A 23491-nucleotide genomic window follows, 5' to 3' on the forward strand; every position below is an offset into this window, starting at 1 on the left:
GTAGATACACTATTAATAGGTGCTCTAGCAAAAAATATCTTCAAATAAAAAAAGAGCAGTGCAGACCAGCAGGGATGCCGGCAAATAAAAACGGAGATCCTGCCAAAAATTCAAGACCTTTGACATTGATTTGAACAATACAATTTAACAATATTGTAACATTTTTAAATACTTAACAATCGTTACCAACGGATTTTGGAAAATTGAATGTTACATCAATTTACACACATTTCTCTTCCTTTCCCTCTGCTTTCCTTAGGACACGTGTATTTTTTGACTAAATCTACACTGCATCTCTACACAAACATTCATTAATAATTACATTTTTTCACAAGAAGCACTATATCGACTTTAAAATACATTACCTTAATTCATTCTACTGCACATCGTCACAATATTCTTCATGTACAATATCATGGAAAAGGACACTTCATAGACTAGACCATGAAAAGTTTCACTTCTGCCACCCAGCCTTGAAAACTTTCATCTTGCGAGCTACAAAAAAGATATAGAGACTAGCAAGACCATCATTTGAAAATTAATTTTCTGTTTTACAGAGAGAGAAACTAATGTACATTGATTTGCTATGTACTTTTTAAAGGCCTACTGTTAGTAACAGACACATAATGTAAAATACATTTTTTAAATCTGTTACTTAGCTTTCTCACTTGCAGTGTTTTACTAATACTCATTTGTCTCTACTTTATATTGTATTCAACTTTCTTTTTGCAGTCCTCTGTTAAATGAACACACATGTAACTCAAAAAAATATCACGCTCCATGAGTGTGAGTGGAACACTAAAGTATAATTCAAGGATGAGTTGAAATGACATGTCTGTAAAAATAAGATTGTGTGGAGGAAAAGGTTTGAGTAATGTCTACAAGACTTGGACAAACACTCACCGTTTTATGGCAGTGGTGGCTGATGTCTTAATTGTTGGGGGTATTACATCTTAATGTCACACTTTTGTATTGCTTCATGTTATGGATAAGCAACAAAAGTGAATGAACTACGATACATTTGTTTTACTCTTTAGATAGGGTACATGATACAGAAGCAAGAGATGCTGTTGTCATGGTAATGATGAAATCGCATCATAGGATTGTTTTGAAATAGGTCAGAACCTACGTTCTAAAATTCAAACATTTACTTTACATTTCTCTTTCTTTTTGGTCACTTTCTAATCTGGAGTTTGATTTTGTCTACTTGGTGTTAGTTTGCACTTGCATAAATGTGAAAAAGGTCAGTAATATTGTCAGTAAAACAAATGGGAAAACTCTGCTTCTTAAAGTGCAGTAGGACGTAAACATTTCCTGTTATCATTGAAACATGAAAAAACATTAAGGAAACTATAACTGTGTCACAGCTCTTTGTGCGAGGGATGCAAGGGAAAGAAATTATTAACATTTCAGTTTGTTTTGCAAACGGCTGGATGGAAAATAAACCCCCTTGAAAGTGGGTTTTCCATGCTGAGCAGTTCACTGAAAAGGTCCCATTGTTAGTCTGGCCTAAGAAAGCAGTGTCTTAGATTTGTTGTACAAGGCGGGTTCCTGAGTTAAACTCTTCCCGCAGGCATTGCGGACAACTTTCATGTCACAGGATCGACTCTCATCTAAGAAAATCCAGCTTTACATCTTTCTGAGGTTGATAAATTGAATACCACACCTTAGAGAAATAGGAAAAGCTTGCTTAATGCCTTGTACAAGTTCAGTTTTTCAAATTGAAATATTGTTACCTTCACTGATTTATGATCTGTGCTTTGCTTATTTAGTAAATGATAATTGAAGTTCTGTAACTAATTTTAACTTGTTTGCAGATTTGTATGAAAGATTCTGGATTTTTACAGAATAGGTGAGTTCTTTTTGGAAATACTCATGAAGCCAAAACCTCATTAGGATTACACTTTGTCATTGGCAATGCAGTTCTGTATTTTGTGGAATGTTGGTGATCGCTTAACTGTTCCTCACCTCCCCTCACTTGACTCTCTCTGCCTGCCCCTCCCTATCATTCAAACCCTCCATCCCGTAGCAGGATCTGTGGCCAAAACACCTATTGGCAGAGCCATTATTTGGGTCCCCAGTAGCAAAGATAAACATATTGGTTTTAACAGTGCTTGTTTGGTAGGCAGGTTATTGAACAGTTAAATTTGAAAACGGTCAACTCAAAACATTTACAGCAAATGAAGTGTTGGGTGTTGACCACTGCCCCTTTCAATTTTTCACTAATCCTTATAAATAGTAATTATACTTTCTTATAATAACACATGACAATTTAGGGTAGATTTATAGTGTACAAATGAAGAAAACAATCCTGTAAGAAGCCATCTCTAAATGCCTAGCTAATGGGCATTAGGAGGAGGTTTTATGCTCTTCTCAAACGTTACCCCTTTAATGAGTGCCCTTCTCTGTTATTAGGTTTGATTGGTGTGCTCTGGTTGTGGATGAAGCACACAGACTGAAAAATGTGAATTCTTTGCTCCACAAGACTCTCTCAGAGGTATGGAAATTATTGATTTCAATGTGCAACTGTCTTCTAAAGCTGCACAATTATTTCGATTTATAAAAAATCTACTTGTGGTAAGATCATTTGCTAACTTTATTATTCAGTCTTATATTTATACAATGTCACATTTACTTCCTCGAGGAAAATATGACTTCATTCTTATAAATGACCTCCAATCTCATATATCTAATCTGTGCATTCTAGACACAAAACAGACATTTTTGCATTATGTATGAATACACTGATTATGTACTATCATTATGCATACATATTGCAACTTATTCCATAAAACACTGTAGATGTAAATATTTTAAAGAAACAATTTTGCATATATCTAGTGACCAAGATGGAATTTGAAACAACTTGATGAAGTTAAAAATGGTACTTCTGTGCTACCCCTACCACAGGATAACACTGAAAACCCTTAACCCCTTTAGTGCAGGTGTCAGCCAATTGCCGACACCCGCACTACCTCCCCAGTGCCTGTGTTAGCCATTGGCAGACACGTGGAAGGTAAATAAAGGCCTCTCTGCACTGCACCTGAGGGATTCCTTTATTTCATTTTAAGCTTGAACTGTTCGGGAAGAGCTTCCCGAGCAGCCTGAGTCTCCCCCCCCCCCCCTTACTGTAATGGTGATCAGCGTGCAGGACGCACTGATGTCATTACAGTAAAGTGAAAGTACAATTAGCTCATTTTACTTTCACTGTATTCATGTAAGATTTATTTCGAGGGAGAGACCCCTCATGGGCAAAGGGCCATGCTCTCCCTCCACAATGGGGTCCAATAGACTTGCTGCCATTCCTGGTGGGTCGATACGGTATTCAACCTAGCAGACACAGACAGTTCTGAAAACTAGACATCTGGGGGAGTCCAGGGAAGTGTGCTTCGCCTGGATTCCACACCATTTTCTAGCCCATAATGCCCTGCAAACCTCAAACTTTGATTATAAAACACACACAATTTCCTCACATTTCTCTGAGGGAAAACTACTGGAATCTGCGGGGAGACACTAATTTCCTACCACACAACATTCCCTCAAGTCTCCTGATAACAATGGTACCTCACTAGGGTGGGTGGGCCAAGAGACTTTGACACAAAAGACCCTAAAGCGCTATTAGGAGAGATCAGCAATAGGGGTAGCTCTGGGATTTGGGGCCGTGCTCGGCTCCCACCCTTGGAAACCTACCAACCAGAGACATTTTTGAAAACTAGACAACCAGGGGACTCCAGGATTGTGTGCCTTGCATGGATCCCATGATGGCATCTTATACACAACGCTCTGCAAACCTCAAACTTAGCCTGAAATCACACATTTTCCTTACATTACTGTGATGGCAACTTCGTAATCCATAAAATTCCTACAACCAAGTGTTGCCTCACTTGGGCCGACAAAAATGATACACAACTTGTGTTTTAAAAAATGTCTGAGTTTCGCAGATTTGCATGGGTGGTGCCACAGCACCACCCCAAACAATGCATCTACCCCTACAACTTATTTATCAATTTAGCGCTTTAGAGCCTTTTGTGTTGTGGTCTCTTGGCCCACCCACACAAGTGGGGTACTGTTTTTATCAGGAGACATGTTGGAACTCAGGGTGATAGGATAGGTGTGGCTCCCTCGCAGATTCCAGAACGTTCTGTCACAGAAATGTGAGAAAAATGTGTGTTGTTTACCAAAGTCTGACTTTTGCAAGTGCTTCTGGGTAAAATTACGTAGTGAGAGCCACTGAAATGTGAGGGAGAAAATGTGTGTTTTAGTCAAAGTTTGAGGTTTGCAAGGAACTCTGGGTAAAAAGACCTGGCGGGATCCATGCAAGTCACCCCGCCCAGGATTCCCTCAGATATCTAGTTTTCAAGAATGTGTAAGCTTTCTAGGTTTCCCTAGGTGCTGGCTGCGTTAGGGCCCATAACCCACAGTTACCCACTTTGGTAAATAAGAGTCACTTCTGAGTGGAAAAACTGATGTATCCATTTTGTGTTTTGTGCCATTTCCTGCTGCGGGCACTATGCCTACCCACACAAGTGCGATACTGTTTTTATCAGAAGACTTGGGGGAATGCTGTGTGGAAGGAAGTATGTGGCTTCCCAAAGATTCCAGAACTTTCCCTCACTGAAATATGAGTAAAATGTGTTTTTAGTCAAAGTTTAAGGTTTGCAATGGTTCTGGGTAAAAACAAAACAGTGAGAGTAATGCAGGTCACCCTACCTAGGATTCCCCTGGGTGTCTAGTTTTCAAAAATGTGCATTGGGAAAAAATATTCACTTTTGAGTGGAAAAATGTGATGCGTCCAAGTTGCGTTTTGGGCGGTTTCCTGTCACGGGCACTAGACTTACCCACACAAGTGAGGTACCATTTTTATTGGAAGACATGTAGGAGCATAAAATAGTAGAACATTTGTTATTATTCGATTTTGCTGCATTTGTGCCTTCCAAATGTAAGCCACTGTTTAAGAAAGAGGACATTTTGAAAATACCCTCTAAACCATATGCTAGTACACGTACCTACAAATTCAGAGATGTAAAAGTAACCACTGCTCCTAAACTCAATATCTTGTACCCATTTCAGAAATACATAGGTTTTCTTGACACTCGTTTTTCACTCTAAGGGCTTGATTTCAATGTGGTTAGAAATGCCTCCGACACTCGGTCGGGACCATCCTAACTGCATCGGACGTACCCGTTTGGATTAGTTTCCGACCGAGACATTCTGATCGGCTTGGTCGGAAAGGAACGGTTTTCAGATGGCTTTCCAGCTGAGGGAGTGCGATGACAGTTTCCCACTGCCTTTCTGCGCCAGTCTTTCCTCCACAGAAAGGCATTGGGACATGTCTTTGGGGGCCCGAGCAGGGCCCCATGGATACGAGACCACCGAATGGCAGCCTATGGGGCACCGGTGGTGCCGCCCCTCTTGAGCCCTGCAAGCGGTGGCAGGCACCTTGGGGTGCAGGGATGGACTGGACCTCTGCACTTAATGATGCGAGCATGCATTCCGTTCAGAATGCATGTTCCCATTATTAAGTATAGGATTGCCACCGAACAGGTTTCAGTTGCATCCTACTTGGAGGTCTGGAACAGACGACAAGAGGTCTTTCGGTTCCAGTTCTTGACCGATGTCGGACGGACTCTGGTCCGTCCGACATAGGAATCGGGCCCTAAGTATTTCACTATATGAATTGGTCCATACTCAGTACACAGTGAAAATCATAGTATGGTGCAACTCTGTTGTTGGCTCTGGATACCCTGGATTCTTGGAGAACCTACAAATCCTATATAACCCCGCAACCATAAGGGGCTAGCGGAAGTAATGGTATATTGCATCATGACAAAATTTACAAATGAAAACGTTGTCACAAATGGCTATTTTGTCCTGCTCATTTGAAACATTTCTTTATTTCAACAGTTAGGTTATTTGGGAAAACCTGGAGGGATCCACACATATCAGCCCTTACTGAATTTGGAAGTTTGTCTAGTTTTCAGAAATGTATAGCGTTCCTGGATCACCCATGTGTTTCACTCTGGTTTCCACCACAAACTTGAAATAGGTTGAGAGAACCAGAAATCTACAGCTTTCCTGGATCACCCATGCGTTCAACACTGGTTTCCACCACAAACTAGAAGTAGGCTGAGAGAACAAAAAATATGGAAGAACCTCTTTAAAAATCTAAAAACTGCAAAATAAATTGTTTTTTTTATTCAACTCTGTATGTTCCTGAAAGATAGGAAGGTGGTGACTGTAGACTGTAGCAGCAATCCATTTGTTGATATTCTTTTTTAGGAAAAAAATACCGGACACTTTTATCGGGAGCACTTTTTTCCAATTTTTCCCCCCAAAACTCAAATTGTACCTATATTTTGCCTATTTTCTGAGTCCCCTCTAGAGGAATCCACAAACCCTGAGTACGTTAGAATCCCCAGGAATGTTGGAAACAAGGATGCAAATTTGGTATGAATTACTTACGTTGAAATAACGTGGTGGAGCCTTATGCTCCAACTACCCCAAATATTCACAAAAGGGTTCAGCACCGGGTGGGAAAAGCCCCAGCTGTTAAGGGTCTTGTTCAATCTAAGCCTATAAGAAAAATCAATAATTCTCAGATCATGCTGTTGAACATTGGTCCAGAGACCATGCCTACAGCCAGAGTACCGAAGCATAGAAATGCAAATGTACGGATAGAGATGGTCATCCGTTTTCAGTCAGAGACTATAAAATGGTCAAAGTATATAAATAGCATGTTTTTTCATGCTGCCAGGATGTTTGCGCTCCCCTTTGGCAGAGCTTTTTTTTTAGTAAAGAAATTGCTCTTAGGTTGATGAAACACATTGTACCTCTTTGCTCTTCTTGTGCAGCCATCCAAACTATTGTCTTTTTTAGGAAATGTAGAGCTATTTATTCGTGCACCCCCACTGTAGTATCGCATCGTGCCCTGAAGTTGTAATGAAAAACATGGCACTTTCATATCGTTTAACAGTTTTGCATTATTTTGTTGCATTTCTCAAACATATAAACATAAATCCAGGAGCTCTAGCCAAGGAAATGTCGTGAGTCTGGAAATATCAAATAGACGTGGGTTCTTCTAGGTGATGTTGTCAACTATGTGGCACCATGCATATCACTAGCTTGTGACAAAATCCCTATTAATGGTGCACTTTTCATTTGATGGCAAATATCAAGCTAAGGACTACAGAGAAAGTATAGAAAAATATATATTTTCTAATTCAGTACATCCATACGGAATTCACAGGCCTAAGCTAGATCTCCTTACTCTGACTGGATGTCTGGGAGAACATGCTCAACATTTCTGATTTTCGGAATTTTTTAAATCAAACACACAGTAATTTTCGCCATTTGCCTTTAAAAAAACATATGTGCCCAGGCTTGGCCCACAACTGCCTTCCCCTATTTTTGCTGTGAGTGAGTGTACCAGACGTGTGGAGAGTCGATGCATTTGTGGTGCCCCTAGATGATTAAAGGAGTGCAGTGAATTTGAGAAATTTCTAAAACAATTCAAAGTGAAGTCCCGATTTGAGGTACCTACCTTTTGGTTGCAGATGTCAGTAGAGGGCTGTATGGAAACATAATTCAACCATATATTGTTTTCATGTGCATGTTCTACTTTTTCTGTCACTAAGTCACAGATCACCTTTGCCCGAATGCACCTGGCAGGAGAACACCCAAACATTGTTTGTCATATTTACCATGAACATCTCTAGTAATGGCGAAATCAGGTTTCCTAGAACTGTCAATAACAGGATGAAACATCATATACTGATCTCCACCAATGACTATCCTGATCCAGCCATATTAAATAACAGTCCAGTAGACACCAATTATGAAATAATGACCACAAGAGCCAAACCCTGTGTCATTGAGCAAGTAGTGATGGACAGAGTCTGCAGAAAGAGCCATAGGGGTGGAGTGTAGCATAAGGGGAACCAGTATGGATGGAACACCTCAAAGGAAGAGCCCTGGTTTTTATAGAGAGGAGGCAGAAGTGCATGTTACTAAATAGTAAATTGGTCAAGAACTTGGGGGCGGAGGTGTAGCAGTAAGTGTTGTCTTCAAAAGAAGAGTCTTCAGTTATGTGCTAGCCAACCTCCAAAAAGGAGTTGGTCTTGTTTATGAGGTAGAGGTTGAAGATATCTAGATCAGCACTTGACAAGACTTGTCCTGAGCACCCACAATCGGTTCATATTTAACAGGTGGACTGGAAATCCCATCTCCATTGACCTGCCTACCCTAAGATTAGGGAAATTGAAGCGGTAACATTTGCTTAAAGTATGTAGCAATATAGAAGAGAACATCAGTAACTGCACCTAGTGCTGGAGTGGGTTCAGTGTGGTGGCGAGTGGAAGTATCATAGTAGAAACGTCCTACATGAGCAGGCTTTGGTAACTGCACCAAGCTTCCCAACTAAGTACCTGAACAGTCATGGCATAGCGTTGTGTCACGAATGGAAAGCGGGCGCCACAAGGAATATTCTATTTATGCATGTGCATGGAGTTCCTTACACAGATACATTCAGAGACCTAATAACTTACAAAGGGAGATCAAGCCTTGTCTATTTCCTTAGACCTAGCCCTGCTTGGTATCTGGCCTTTTCCATCCACTTTTTGGTATTTTGGTAGCACTTCAAATGTTCTCTCGTTGATGCTGTCCAGAGATCATTTTTTTGGTATTGCTTCCTCCTTATCAAATTGATGACTAGTGTTTTGATTGATACCTATTGCTGATGCTTCTAGAGTCTAGAAACATTTTCAATATCTTCTGGATTGTAGAATTTATTAATCTTCCCGCAAAGGTATTGAGCGCAGTCACTAGTTCCAAAAGACTATATTGAATGTCCTTGTACCAGAGCTGGGGATGCCACATTTTTTTTTCAATGAAAATTCTTTATTAATGAGAAATGTCTGCTGATCGGATTAGACAGTGTTCAGCGCATTTCCAACTGTTGAAATATGAGATTGCTTGTGTTTACTCTCTGTAGTAGATTGATTTAGCGTTTAAGTTAGGAATAAGGAGGAGTCCTGAGATTTGGAAGCTGGAAGTCGCAACAATACATATTTTGTAAGGGTAAGAGGCTCTAGAGGTAACAGGACGTGTTGTCTAGTATCCTAGGGCAGACCCTAGTAGATGAATGCTGTTGGAATGGGTACAATGTTTCATCTACCCCAGACACCTCCGCGAGCTCCAAAATGCTGTGACCAAAGAATGTTCGAAGGTAAAGAAGTGTCTGTAAACGGTCCAACCCATCCTCTGTAATTGATGGTTAAAAGAGATGTCAGACCCGCCCTTTCTCTTCATACCCTTCATACCCTTCTAACCAACCCCATACACAGAAGGAGCTGCTGCACAAAGCTGCAGACTAGCATAACGGGTTTATGGTTGTGAAAGGCGGTACAGGCAAGAGAATAGGGGCAAGAGATTAAAAACTGAAAAAGACCCACCCGAAGGGACTACCACATCTATTACGTAGTTCCAGTATGGTAAGAGCATGTGCAGGTATACCGAGATTTGGTTAAAATGTTTTAACAATGATGGTGAAAAAGTTGTTGCACAAGAAGTCACCTTTAATATTGAACATGTGAATAATTTTAAAAAGAACAGTCCAGCTATGGTTGGCCTTTCTAAATTGACACACGTAAGCCATGACGCATAGTCAGTAATCTCAGGTGTAGGGATCGAAAGAGAGCCACATAGAGATACCAAATCAGTTGCGTAAAGGACAAACTTACGGCTAGTGCCCCTAATGCTGGGCCTCAGTCTTATTTATTTGCCTAAATGGTTAATCCTTTTATTGAAGCAGTGTATGAGGAGGAAGATATCTTAGATATTCAGAATTTTTCCATATGAACAGGAGATGCCGGGAGTGAACCATAAGCGGCACCTGGGAAGAGTGCATCACAAACCAAACTGCAAATTCGAGGGGCACAAGCAGGGACTGGGCAGGCGAGTGCAGTGAACAAAAGCATCACTAATAGCAGTGCAATAAGAGTGAGAGGAGAGGCTGACAGCATGGCCACATATACCACACTTGCAACAACCTCACGTTACCACACTAGTCCAAAGCATTGGTTCAAAGCAGTCAGGCATGCAGTCCGGCTATTTCTCTGAATAAACTGAGAGAGACTACAGGACAAGTGCAAGAGATCTGAAATTTGTCTTTAGCAGAAAGATGAGCTCTTACATCTACTGATGGGGCAGCAACTGCCCAACTGACTATTCACATGTCCCGCCCAGTGCCCTTTAACTCTTACAAGTACATATTAGATGCTGGCAAGGAGGATGAGTCACAATTCAGGTTCTGTGGTTCCCATCTAACCTTTTGAGTGTCACCAGGAAGTTCTTCAAAATAAGGGATAATCAAAAAAATTATTGAGCGTCATCATGCCAGAGATGTAAAAGATGGGATGTTAACAAAAGCCAGTTGACCCTTACAACCATCTGTAAATGATGCAGCTTTAGTTGCTGATAGGGATCCTGCTGTTAAAACGTGTCCTGTGAAAAATCATTGGAAAAAAGATTATTGCAAACAAAACAAGGAGAAAGCCCTTTCCCTGATTGCTAGAAAAGTGTAGGCTTGTTGTATTTCTATAGCATGAACCTAGCCAAAAGGCAGTGGAAGGCTGTACAGGATCAAAGGCAAGCACAAAATAAACAAGTAGTAGGAGAGGTAGCTAGTTTGTGGGTTGTTCATGCATTGTGATGTAGTGTTCTTTAAAGAGGTGCATCTTCAACTCTTTCCTAAATTGTATTGGAGCAGTCCTGATTCTTTTGGGGATGTTGTTCCCTATCCTAGGTGCACAGGTGGAAAAGGACTGCTGCCTTGTTTTTTCTTTTTCATTCTTTTAAGTCTGACAGTGTCCTGACTGTGGGAGTGTCTAGAAACAACAGACATGTTGAGGTTTTCTGGAAAGAATGCTGGAGTGCTGGTCGTGATAGCTTTGCAAACAATGGAGCTGGTTTTGATGGTGATGTGGGCTGGCAAGGGGAGGCAGTGGAATTCCATCAGGATGGGGCGATGTGATCATATTTATTCAGGCCATGATGAGATGTTCTGCGCCTCGTTGGATTCCATTAAAGGTTCCCAGTGCTGCGTGTGGGGTTGGGTGTTTCCACCGTCCACATGTGAGAGTATGAGGGCTTGACCAGCAATTCTGAAGTCACTTTCTGTGAGAAACTGTTTCTCTTTCTTTAGAAGAGAGAACTGTTACCAGGCCATCTTTGTTTTTTTGGCAATGTGTTCCTTGAAGGTGAGTTGGTGTCCAGGGAAGATCCAAGTTTCTTAGCTTGGCTTGGGTAGAGTTATTTGTCAAAGATGTAGCCGAGACATTCCGGGTCATTAAGAAGGATACAGATATTCCTAAGGTAATAAAGATGATGGGCATCTGATGGACGTTGCTGTTATCCCCCTCACTTCATGCTTTCAGCATTTCTATTAGCAGCAGCTAACAAAAACGTACCATAATCCCTACAATCAAATACGTCCACTTTAGACTCACAAAAACATGTTATCTGATGTGTGCGCTTCCTTTTTCCTCTCCTCTATTTCCTCACATAACAATATCCTTGATTTAAACTTTGCTGCTTTACAGATAAATCAGTTCAATCTATCAGGTTGTTTCTGAGGCATAAGGTTTTACCGCGGATTCCTTACTTTATGAATATTCCCCGAGGTGGCAGATTGGTCCGGGAAAGTTTATCTCTGCAGTAGCTCTCCCTCTCCAACAGGGTTAGGTGGCACCTTGCAGCTTCAGTGCAACTCTGCCCGCTTAGCATGACACCTAATAGTCACTAACCTGCAATGTGCGTTCATTTAATCTTTTTCCTCACTTCATTGATGTATTATGGAGGTTTCTCTTGCTGCTTCGCCAACTACCTTTCTCTCAGCCTCTTGGCATTAGGGGCCCCATTAGGATGTCGGGCGGATTGCCTCCGCCAGGGTGGCGGTGGCCCCCGCCACCCTGGCGGAGGCAATCCGCCCGACATCCTTCCCTGCATTCCCCCCCGCCATATTACGATGGGGGGAAACACCGCCCGCCTGTTTTCCGCCACGGTCGCCTGGCGGCCGGGGCGGATAAGTGATAACATGGTGGCGGTGTCTATCAGACACCGCCAGCCATATTAGAATAGGCATCTGACAATTCCTTTCGGAAAGGCAGGCGGACTTCACTCTGGGGGCCCCCTGCGGGCCCCCAGAGTGAAGCACAGTAGCGGGGTGCACACAGGGGGGTACCTATGGTACCCCCCTGCATTTGCATAATGAAAGCGGCAGGCACCGCGCGGTGCCTGCCGCTTTCGTCATGCAAATGCTGCAAAGCATTTTCAGCATTGTGGCGGGCGGTGCAGAGTGCACCGCCCGCCACAATGATGGGAATACAGGATGCGCCCGCCACTGTGGCGGGCGCATCCTAATGCTGCGAACGGGACCCCCGCCCTCATGGCGGCCGGTCCCTAGTACTGTGAGGATGGCGGGCGGGCAAAGTCCGCCCGCCATCCTAATGGGGCCCTTAGTGTCATTGAGCCATGTCTGTATAGTTTTTTGTTTGATGTTCTTGCTCAGCCTGGCATTGCCCACAGAAAAGGCCTGTCTCTGATGTTGATCTGCTTTTACATCTTGGCTTTCGAGGCTTGAAAAACCGCCGCTGTTTACTTATCTTCATCTATTCGGGCCTTCCTTTGCTCTTTCTCATGATCTCAGACTAGGCACCTGCTTGAGATTATTGTAAGAAATAGAAAAAGTCCATACTCGAAACTTGTATATCCGAGGGTAAAACGTTGCATCATCTCTTCTGTCTGCGTGGATGCAACACTAACTTGTGCTGGGAAAACTCTGGCCGGTTGAATCTGTGGCTAACCGATTATTATTATTATTATTATTATTTTTTCTACAATGAACCCTTTCAGACTCTGATTTACATGTTTGTAGGTTACTTTGCCATTTTTTATGATCTAAGTAGGCCCTTATAGAGCCCAGTTACAGTTCTCGTTAGACTCTGATGAAAGAAGAGTAGGGCTCTGAATGGAAAGAGAAATTTAAGGTAATAGATGACTTTTCGGTTCTTCCTTAAATTCAATGTTGTAGTATATTGGACACTGACCATAAGGGAACGCTTTTCAGGCGTTAGGACTGCGCACATAAAGTGCCTAACTATGAAAACGGGGTTGTTTATTTGTAGGAACTTCCATAAGCAGTTTACTTTCTGATCGACAAGCCATAAAAATAAAATTAAAAATCTAAAGCAAGGTAATGTCTCCTATGTATGATTGCTGCTTGTTCATAAATCGTCAGTTCCGATCTAAAGAATCACCTGCTAAGCCTGACCTGACATAGCACATACTCTGATGGGACAATGCCTTTCTTATGACCAGTGGGTCTGTACTTTTATCTCACCTTACTGTCTGCTGCCATTGTATGTGAATGTCCCTCGCTGGAGACTGTACATAGTTTAATTTTACTTGCCATTTTACCTTATTTAGTTTATCTCATCATATTTTTACATGGGCTGCTGACTACACATTCATATACACCCTATAAGGCTACATTGCTGCGGCAGACAAATGTATATATTATTTATTTGGATAACTAATGTGCATATCCCGTATCTGTATCGCCATTCCGAGTTTTCTGCTGAAATCAGTAATTTTTATTTGCTTACTTGTATCTTCATACTTTTTAATTGCTGTGCAATACCAATTTATACATCTCTTACTTGCCTCCACTATTGTACAAAATACACAAATGCATATCACAATCCAGATGTTGTAAAAGTTGTCTGTCTTCGAGATAAGTCTTGTTTTAGGACGCTCTCTGACACTTCGGAGATTAGTAGCGCACTATCAAAAAAACTAAAATAAAATAAAAGCCACCGGATATTGCATCTGTAGGCATAGTTTGGTTTCTTTCCCACCTTTCTTCCCACTTTAGCCCACAATATTATTTCTTACACCTTTATCAGTCCAGAGCCTCATGGCAATCATTATTTTAGTATTTAGGTAGCTAGTATCCATGTGGTAACGAAGAAACAGAGCTCTGGGACCAATTAGTAAGATTGTGTTTTCTGCTTGAGCGAGTTGGAACAAGCAGTCATCCCATTCTTCAAATAGCCAAGCTGTGTGCTTGTCGTTGGTTGTTGATGCTATAATGGCCATCCTAAAAGTTGTTCTGATGTTATTTTAATGTTTGCCTTTCTCTTGTTTTTTTCTTTTTTCTATCGTCAGTTTTCAGTGGGTTTCAGAGTTCTGCTCACGGGAACTCCAGTTCAAAACAGCCTTGAAGAACTGCACTCGCTCCTCAGCTTCATTGAGCCCAGCATGTTTCCTCAAGATCAAGTTCAGGAATTTGTTCACCGTTACCGTGGAATCGAAAAGAACACCACAAAGGGTAAGAATGGTTCCATTTCTCTATGCTTTCAAACTATGGTAAGTCGGACGCTTTAAAAGGCCTTCTAAAACTTGAAAAAGTATTTTAATACATTTCGGGCAAATTGGCACCGGGCGCCCTGTGGACAGTGCTTAGAAAGGGTATAAATGCCTTATGTATAAAAATACGTTATTATTAGTTTTCAAGTATTTGAAGGCATTTTAAGATGCAGTGCAGCCCTGCCCTCTCACACTAAGGTTAGCAACTGATGAGAACTAGGACCCCAAATAGTAACGTTTTGAAATGAGTGAGTTCAATTTTATCTTCACATTTCTCGTGGTATATGGTCATCGATTCAGAGATGAATTTTGTTCTCCTCTTTCCCCTTGAACCGATAGATTCCATTTGGCTTATGATCGTGTGTCACACGAGTAGTCACTCGTGACTTTTAACCCCGACTTTTAACCCCAAGCCACTTAGCATTCTGGGATTTGTAATTTTGGGGGTTCCATTTTAGGCATGTTCCTTCAAGTCCCAAAATGGAAGGTAGTTTTGTCTAAAAAAAAATAACTGGATTGGATTAAAATGTCAAACCGAATATAGGACCCTTTAGTAGCTATGACTGCCATACGTTAGAAGGAATGATGTACCTCTACATTCCTCTGTAAAAAAGATATTTGTAGCCTTCTGTGTGTTGCTATTTGGTAACAGTGCTCCTTGTTGAGTTGCAATATTCCAATAATCTTACACCTGTGTATCCTTTAACCTATATTTAATAGAGTCCCAACACCCCAGTGTTGATTGGATGCAAGCCTGCTAGTGCTGATTAAAGCACAACTCTGCGGAATTTCATTAGTTTGCAGGTATATTTTTGTATCTGTAGTTTTTACATTAGTTCGCATTATCTGAGACAACGGATTTAAAATAAAGACATTTTAAAGTGATAATTTAATAGTAGCGTAAATCTTCAATTCTACTCCTTTTGTTGTGCTTTTTGATGTAGCTGGAGAACTTCATAGCTTACTGCAACCCTTCTTACTCAGGAGAGTCAAAACTGAAGTAGCTGTCGACCTTCCTAAGAAGACTGAAGTTGTGGTGTACCATGGGATGTCAGCCTTGCAAAAAAGATTTTACAAAGTCATTTTGACTAAAGATCCAGGTAAAATGCTGTATAAAAAATGCTGTATTATTTTTCAATAAAATTATAGAAATTGAGAAGAAAGAGTGGCATTTTCAAATAAAGAACACGTTCTCCTGAAATTGGTGTGTTTATAATGCTGCATTAAAAAGTCAGTCTTCCAAATAGGGCAACGTAACGCAATTAGCTTCGCCGGTGCGTGGATCTAAATGTCAGATGTGCAGCTCCCAAACACTGTGCATGCACTTTACCGCTCACTGGTTTCTGAATAGAATTGCAGTTTGCGATGCGAACTACGTGGTAGCGTGGTGGCATCGCAAGTTGTCCATTCAAAGGAGGTTACAAAACAACATACCAAATGAATATTATTTAGGCAGGCACAATTTGTAATCCCCTGTAATTGGCTGTCAATGGAGGGATGGAAGACTGAAAGCGACAGTAGTCATCAGTCACTGCATTGGCTTTTTTCTCAAACCGGACCCTTTTTCTTTTTTTTAAAGCAGTTGTATGAACCACTGCCTAAACATTGCTTTTTGCTTTCAGAATCAAAATTAGGCGAGGGATGGCATTAACATGCCTCCTCATTTGTGATTTAGAAAGAATTGGCAATGACCTTTTATGAGGTGGAAAATTTGTAATTATTAAAAACCCTCTTGCGGCTGCAAGTCTTGTGATTTTATGAATCAAACCGTTTGCAACTGCAAGAGGACTGTGTATATGTGGCCCTTAATGTATGTATTTGGGTCAGGCTTTTTTTAAACTTATGTATAAGTCTTCTTTATTGACACATTCTCCAATGTTTGATAATATATAGATTCTATCCAACACATGTTTCATCTTGTCAGTTAAGAATTGACTTCTTCAGGTTTAGAAAAGATTGACAGATATTGCAATCAGTCTGTATCCAATATTCTTCCCAATTCTTGCCACCAATTAATATCATTTTAAAGAGAAGATCCCAAATCATCAAATGACTGTGAGAACGGGACAAAGTCGCATCACACGATAGAAGTCTTAGTCAAAGAAAATAATGTTGCTCCAATCAGGTAGTCCCTGGGGAAAAAGTTGTCCCTCCTGCAGACCTCTTGCTGCCAGTTTCGCAAGATTATGATTTGATGTTCTGCATAATAGCAAGCCTTTCAAAACCCCATCTTGCCTAGTCATCTTCCCTGCTTAGTTTCAAAACTGTTAGGAGTTTTTGTCTCCGGCATGCCTTCCCGATTTGTCTTTTATTACACTGCAGGCAATAGAAACATATTTCCTCCAAGTCACTAGCAACCGTAGTGACCTTGATGGACATTGTATTTGCCATCTTAGAATCACTCAACCCGCTGTATTTGTGATTCGTTTTCTGGAAGGAATTATTACTGAAGTTGACATCCATATCTAGTCATCCTTGGAGCTCCCAAACCTTTTGCTCACGTCCCTGTTTCTGTCTGCCTGGTCCTCCTGGATCAACCTTTTGGTCTTTTATGGTCTTTGAGATTTAAAGCATGGATCACAGCAGTGCCTGCTCCATACAGCGCATGACCAAGATGCTTATACAAACTAATACTGTGTAATGGACTTTAGAGCTTTTATCAGCCATATATAATGTATATGGCCTACTCTTGTGGATTAGTGTGGAGAGTGCTTTCTGACTACTGGCATCAGGTATGACGTAACAGCTCTTTGGACAATGTGCAGTAAGTTGGATGTTTGTGGGTCAGATCTAGCGATAGACAGTACTAACGAGGCACATACCTTGAGGAAATGGTACTACTATTGCCATGGCACTGCCAACCTTTCTGCACAGTTTCGTTCTTCTCTGAGCTCTGATGAGTGCCAATTTGGATTCCCCGAACAAGTCAGTTTACAGGAATAATCCGGCTTTCACATCCTGCTGTAGGAGGCCTTCTCCCTTGTAGAGCTGGTCTGAAAAATCTCCAGTCCTCCCCACTCTGTTTCTACTTTTAGGGGTCATTCGCCCACCCTATTTGAGAGGAGGTAATGAAAGATTTGGTGCTCAAGGAAAAAAAAACTAAAAATCCACGTTCTACATTATTACCCTGGCCATGAATAGCATTAATTCAAAACGTCATTGAGGCACCTCTGAAAATGACATGAATCTTCCAATTCCTTACAACATTACTTTCTGCCTCTCTCTCATATCTCTGTTTTCCATTATTCAACTGTCTAGAAATTCCTCTCCGGACAGTTTACTTCTTGAAACCATCTGGCATTCCAGTTCTGCTTACAAATCTGTACGGACTTGCGGCCTTTCTCATTACACACATCAATACTCCTTACTTCTTTGATTGTTATTGTAATTCATGATATCTCCGGATATCTCCTAGATATATCCCTTATCCATGCTTCTGCTGTGCCATAAGGCCTGTCAGCTCTGGATGTGGCATGGCTAAAAGCCAGCATGTCTCAGTTTTTCAATCCTAATTGATACAAATACGAATGGCAACACAGATCATGATGAATTTGCCTTATTATCGATGTTTTGATTAGCAGAGCCTAACCTAATGAAAGGATTGTCGACTATAACCCCAAGAAGAAATGAATAGACATTTTACATTTCCATAGAGGCTTCTTCTGTAGAACTGTGAAAAGTTGGACAGTTTTATGTACTATTTGAATGAGTGGCTCTGCAGCTCATCTGATTCCGGCTTTCTGTGCATAATTTCTATACTTTTTGAGCCATGGGAAAACTCTGTATGGAATCCTTTTCCACACCAGAATAGGGCGTGAAACACACTGTGTTATTGAGTAAGAACATGTTTCTTACCTGCACCCACGTTTATTATCCAGTATGGGTAGCTTTTTAGGTAATAAGCTACTTGCCTCTTCTCCCTAATTCACATTGAAAGGTCCTGTCAATCTTTTCCAGTTTCAAAAAATGCACTAGAGGTGGCTTTTCTGTAGATGAGCTGCTGATCTCATTGACCCCCAACGGAGTGGAGGGATTTAATGAGAAGCCCGTCATACATAATTTCCTCAGTGCTTGTGATGAAGTTTCATGGGGACGATTGTTCTACAGATATGTGACTCTGCAAAAGGCTCTATGCAGGAGTTGTTAAAACCTGAGTCGGGTCGGGGACAATCGATATTTGCCCGGCGGTATTGCCTCTGTGACCCTCTAGTTATTTAATCAATGAAGAGGCAGGCGCTGGAGACTGGAAAGCAGGAAACAAGGTTTTTATTCTCTCCGGAGGAGAACACAACAAAACCGGCAGAAGGTATCGTTCTGAGGTGCTCTGGATACATTTCTGAGGCCTGGCCTCTTATACACTGTTTTATGACTTTATTGTAGATTACACATTCATGTTAAAGCTTTGATGTATGGAAAAGACATTCCCGGAACTCCCCTTTGGGCCCGTTCCCACACACATTTACAGTTGAAGTCCCCACCCTAGTCACAACAGGTGATGAGTATCACGCAGCTGGATATTCCGCCGATTCACGGAATGTGGGGGGTTTGATCGGATCTCATGGAGTGGGGGCTTTGATCAACCCGGGGATCCTTTGATGGGGGAAACTTTCTATTGTACGGGGAGGGGCAAGGAATGGTATCGGCAGAGCTGGGTGTCGGCCTGGGAACGGGGAAGACAAAACGGGCACACGGGGAAGAAGGGGGTTTGCATCTAAGGGCCGGAGATCATGAAAGGGAAGCAGGGGGGTGTCGCGCTGGGAACAGGATGAGGGCCTGGGGCAGAGCAGCGCCGAAGAGGGGTTTATGACTCAAGGCAGGTGCAAGCAGGGGGTGGTCAGCGTGCAGGCTTAGTGAAGGCGAAGGGCTATGTCAGGGGCCAGCGGCATGCAAAAGGGTTCGTTCTGATCGGGGCATCTTAAAAAAATGGCGGGCGCGCACGACAAAAGTGTGGCATCAGGGGAAGAGGCAAGATGGCGCAGATAATGTTCACCAAAACGTACTAATTTTCAACAGTCCTCCCTTTAACATATTCAAGACATCTTGCTGGCTCATTTTCTACTCGGTTCTATTGTGGTGGGCATGAGAAAGAAAACGGTAGGAACCTTAGATGAAAAGAGTTGTAAACAATACATTTTAACATTTCTAGTTTTTAGGAGGTGAGCCTATTTGATAAACTTTGATCAATTTGTTTAGCAGGAAAGTCATAGGAATGCAATACAAAAACGATTCTGTAGCGAGAGCAGCAAGTATATTTCATACTGGCAGGTTATTACATATATATCAGGTTCGGATTGGAGCATGATCAATACAATGGCGGCTGGGAGAGAAATGAGGTCTAGCAGAAACGGCGATTGGGGATGTCAAATGTTCGAAGTTTAACGAGTTCTCATCATTCTTTGTTGCCTTTCGTTGGCGCTGTTGAGCACCGGCGGTGGAGCTACAAGTCCAGCTCTGTTCTAAGTTCTGCGTTGCAGGGCACGACCCTTTCCTCGCGTTTCTGGTCGGAAAGGTCCTTTTCGCCCTGTGTCCTTTTAGGTGATTGTCAGAAAGTTCAGATGGAAGAAGAGCGTACAAAACAGTCCATAGGGTAGGTCAGAGGAAAAGGGGGATGGAGCAAGGCCAAATTAGGAACAAACTAGGGGAACGAGAGACTTCAAATAGGCGGGCGTGTGACCGAATTCAGAGAGCGGGGACTTGTCGACAAACACTGGACATCGAGCAGGGGCATCAGGTCGACCCTTTCTTCTCATGTTGTCGAAAACAGTGCCTCGTCCTGCAGCTCTTTTCTGTCGTGGTCTCGCCTTGGCTAATGTCGCAGGTGTTCCTTAGTCTGCAGTCAGGCCTCGTGCTCCCACATCCGGTCCTTCTCTCCTCCAACAGCAGTACCCTTAAACAAGTTTGAAAAGACAGTCTTTAGAGAATTTGCAGATGAAGATAATCAAAAAGTCTATTTCTCTCCCAGCTCCAGGCAAAGAATGAAAATGCCCGTTATATTAGTGTTCACAACTGGCATATGAATGACCGGTGACGGGCCTGTTGGATTTACTATGACTTTCCTTTACAATTATTTATTACAGTCACGACAGTTCATCTGATGGTGACCCACCTTCGTGAGACGAACCTGGCAAAGATATGCCGTTCTCTAGAGTTTTACATTTACAAAGGGTACTGTGAGTCGTCAACATGGTACTACACAGGTATTTTGCTGAGAGACGATCATGGCTAAACATTTCCTTTCTATCGATGCATCCTGCTTTTCAACTACTACGGGGTTTATTTCGATGATTTCTTTACCTTGGACTAGTCTGTTAACCTTGTAAAACATCATTCTGGATCCTACGTAACCTTTTACAGCCCGATTACTTAATTAGGAAGGACAGGGGTTTTATGGGAAACAACCAGGGACATAGGAAACTTGTGGTAAGGGCATAAATCGACCCATCTCTCACAACCGGAAATGAGGGGTAGTTTCATAATTCCAGTTTTTGGGCGGCTGATACAGGGGAGGTAACAGGGGTGATCATTTTTCCGGTTTGGGTATTGCGACAATTCGGGGAGGGGAGGGTTGCGTATTCTGAGGTCCTTGTTTTATACCATAGGAGCCGTTGACATGTAGTTCCCTTATTTCGGGTCAGATTAGGGAACCTCTGTCGTCTTACCTGTCCTTTCCCTTACGGCCCAACCTCGGTTCATTGACTTCTAGCGGAAAAGGAGAGGTAATGACGCGGCCTCAGGGTGATTGTATTAAAGACAAGTTTTTGTGCAAATACTGACGGTATTTGAAGCCAATTAGGTGGTGTGCTAGGGGTGGCAGTCTGCCAATTTCGGGGCTAATCACTCGGAAGAGTGGGAGTGCAAAAATAGAGGGAGAGAGAGAGAGAGAGAGAGAGAGAGAGAGAGAGAGAGAGAGAGGAGAGAGAGAGCGCAACGGCAGGCTAAATAGTACACGTGCAACAGAGAGGGTGGCAGTGTATTCAAGAAAGGCTATTTAGTGCATTACACAGTAAAGGGCATTCACGGGTCTGCGTTAGAATCTTGTAATCATGCAGTTTGAGCATTAGACAGGGTAGAGGGGACGTGCCCTGAGAAAAAGGAAAGAAGAAAGGAGGTACCATTTTGTCGCACTTTCTCGCATTCTCGGTCCTTCGACCAGTTGGGTCAACGCCTCAGTCACACACACACATTCCCTCATAGTTTCGCATCATACGTGACATGGGTTCATTCGTCCGGTCTGGTTTAAGGGTGATCACTTTTTATCAGGTTGTGCTAATTTTTCGGGTTTGTTCGATACGTGAGTAGTTTGCAGGCGTGCTTAGACACCACCTTGCGGCGCTAGTCCGCTTCGTGTATTAGACATGGCAAGGCTTCAGATCTTCGCCACACCTCGGCTGTAATCTCTGATGTAACCTGCAGAGGGAGGAAAAAAAGGGGGTGGGGGAGACAGCATTCGCGCATATTCAAATACATGGATTCATAAGTTCTTTACTTACCTCTTACTCGTCTTTCCTCCTCGGGGCAGGGTCCCCGGGGATATGGTTTCTGGAGTCGAGGGGGGTAGTGTGTCCATATAGGTCGTGTGCGGGGAAACGTAAAAAGGAAACCAGAGGTGCTTAGTGCGAGGTATCTAGTCAAAGGATGTATCTCACTATCGGGATCCTTAAACCTCTTTCAACGCTGTGGCGTTCTAAGGTTCTTCGGTTCTTGGGTCAGCTCCGTTCCCTGATACTTTGGAACGTTGTACTTTATAACATTTACATTATTTCATTTCACCCTCCTTTTACATTCCCTCATTTACACCGTTCGTTTTACCCATCCTTGGAAGTCAAGGTCTTCCTCTGCGCGAGAGTTCATGGGTCAGTCGCGTACTTTGAAGGCGGAGTGTCGTGTTGTCGATCCGATCCGTCCTCCAGGGCTGGGCAACCATCTTCTTTTAACCTTAAAGAGAGAGCAGAGTAGGGTGCACAGAAAAGAACTTTCCCACCGATCCCACATTTTTAAAATAAAGCATGCAATACCCGTCCATAGTTTCAAAAACTTTATTTTGCAAAATCATTTCAGCATGTGGATTATGAGGGTGCGGTCGTATTTGGCCGGTCGTGGCAATGGCTAAAGTGCGTACAGTGGGGGGTGTCGTTTGCAGCAATAAAAACATCGGAAAGTTTTACTCATTCATTTGTAAGAAACTAAAACGTCTATTAATTGGCTGGGGGTTCGGGGGCATTTATTTTCATAATTTAGAAGCATAATCATAATAGCTGTAATCAGATTTCCTATATGCATACCGTACGTGTGCGTCGTAAATGAGGTTTACATCAGTTATAAAAATATAATACATTGTACATTTGTAATCAACATTTGTAACGGGGATCCTTTCATACTGTTCGTCGAGTGAGTTCTCCTTGTCTTTTCTAGCCAAGTGTACAAAGGATCATATAAAATCTCAGAACATCAAGTTTATATTAGTGCGAAGGAACACCACGAGGTGTTCGTAAGTTCCGATTGATACCAGCGCCATTTTGGGCGGGGCCGGCTCAGTCCGGAAGCAGCATCAGGGGGAAATGTTTCCCATTACTGGCAGTTTGGACCAGAGTCCTTTTCGGCAGTTCTAGAATTCATGCTAACAGAAGGAGTGGCAATGTCATGTTTGTTTCGTTGGCGATCAAGGCAGCCGTCCCTTACCGGAAGCCTGCAAAGGCCGAAGGTTCCGCCGGGGACCTTTGTAGGATCTTCAAGGCTGCGGAGATGCTGTCGGAGATGGGGGCTCGTGCTCCAGGGGGCAAATGTTCGAGTTATATTGCTGGTCAAAGTTACTCTAGTGGCCGGGGCCCGCCTTCCAGCGGACCCAGACGCCATTTTGAGGCCCTACAGGGGCCACTCTCGTCGAGTTTGCAAGAGTGGGAGAGATCCTTCGGAGTAAAAGGAAGAGGTCCCTGTTGTGTGAAAGCGGGACGTTCAGCTGGGGTGCAGCTGTGATGCCCCCACCTGGGGGGGGGGGGGGCGAGGGAGACTCGTCCGCATCGTCTCCTTCTCCCGGTGCACTCCATGCCGCTCCTTTTCATCGCCCCGC

General features: G+C 42.6%; 1 protein-coding gene across 2 annotated transcripts in view; it reads left to right on the forward strand.

Moving 5' to 3' along the window:
• The window catches only part of CHD1L (chromodomain helicase DNA binding protein 1 like), a 296369-nt gene that overhangs the window by 60886 nt on the left and 211992 nt on the right, over window positions 1-23491 (forward strand). For both annotated transcript variants that reach the window (XM_078658336.1, XM_078658337.1), the window contains exons 5-8: window positions 1818-1852; window positions 2416-2497; window positions 14224-14386; window positions 15369-15524. In XM_078658336.1, coding sequence (XP_078514462.1) covers window positions 1818-1852; window positions 2416-2497; window positions 14224-14386; window positions 15369-15524 — 436 coding nt within the window. The remainder of the gene's footprint in view (window positions 1-1817; window positions 1853-2415; window positions 2498-14223; window positions 14387-15368; window positions 15525-23491) is intronic.

The sequence above is a fragment of the Lissotriton helveticus genome, chromosome 8 (assembly GCF_964261635.1).
Source record: "Lissotriton helveticus chromosome 8, aLisHel1.1, whole genome shotgun sequence".
In the NCBI taxonomy this organism is placed as follows: domain Eukaryota; kingdom Metazoa; phylum Chordata; class Amphibia; order Caudata; family Salamandridae; genus Lissotriton; species Lissotriton helveticus.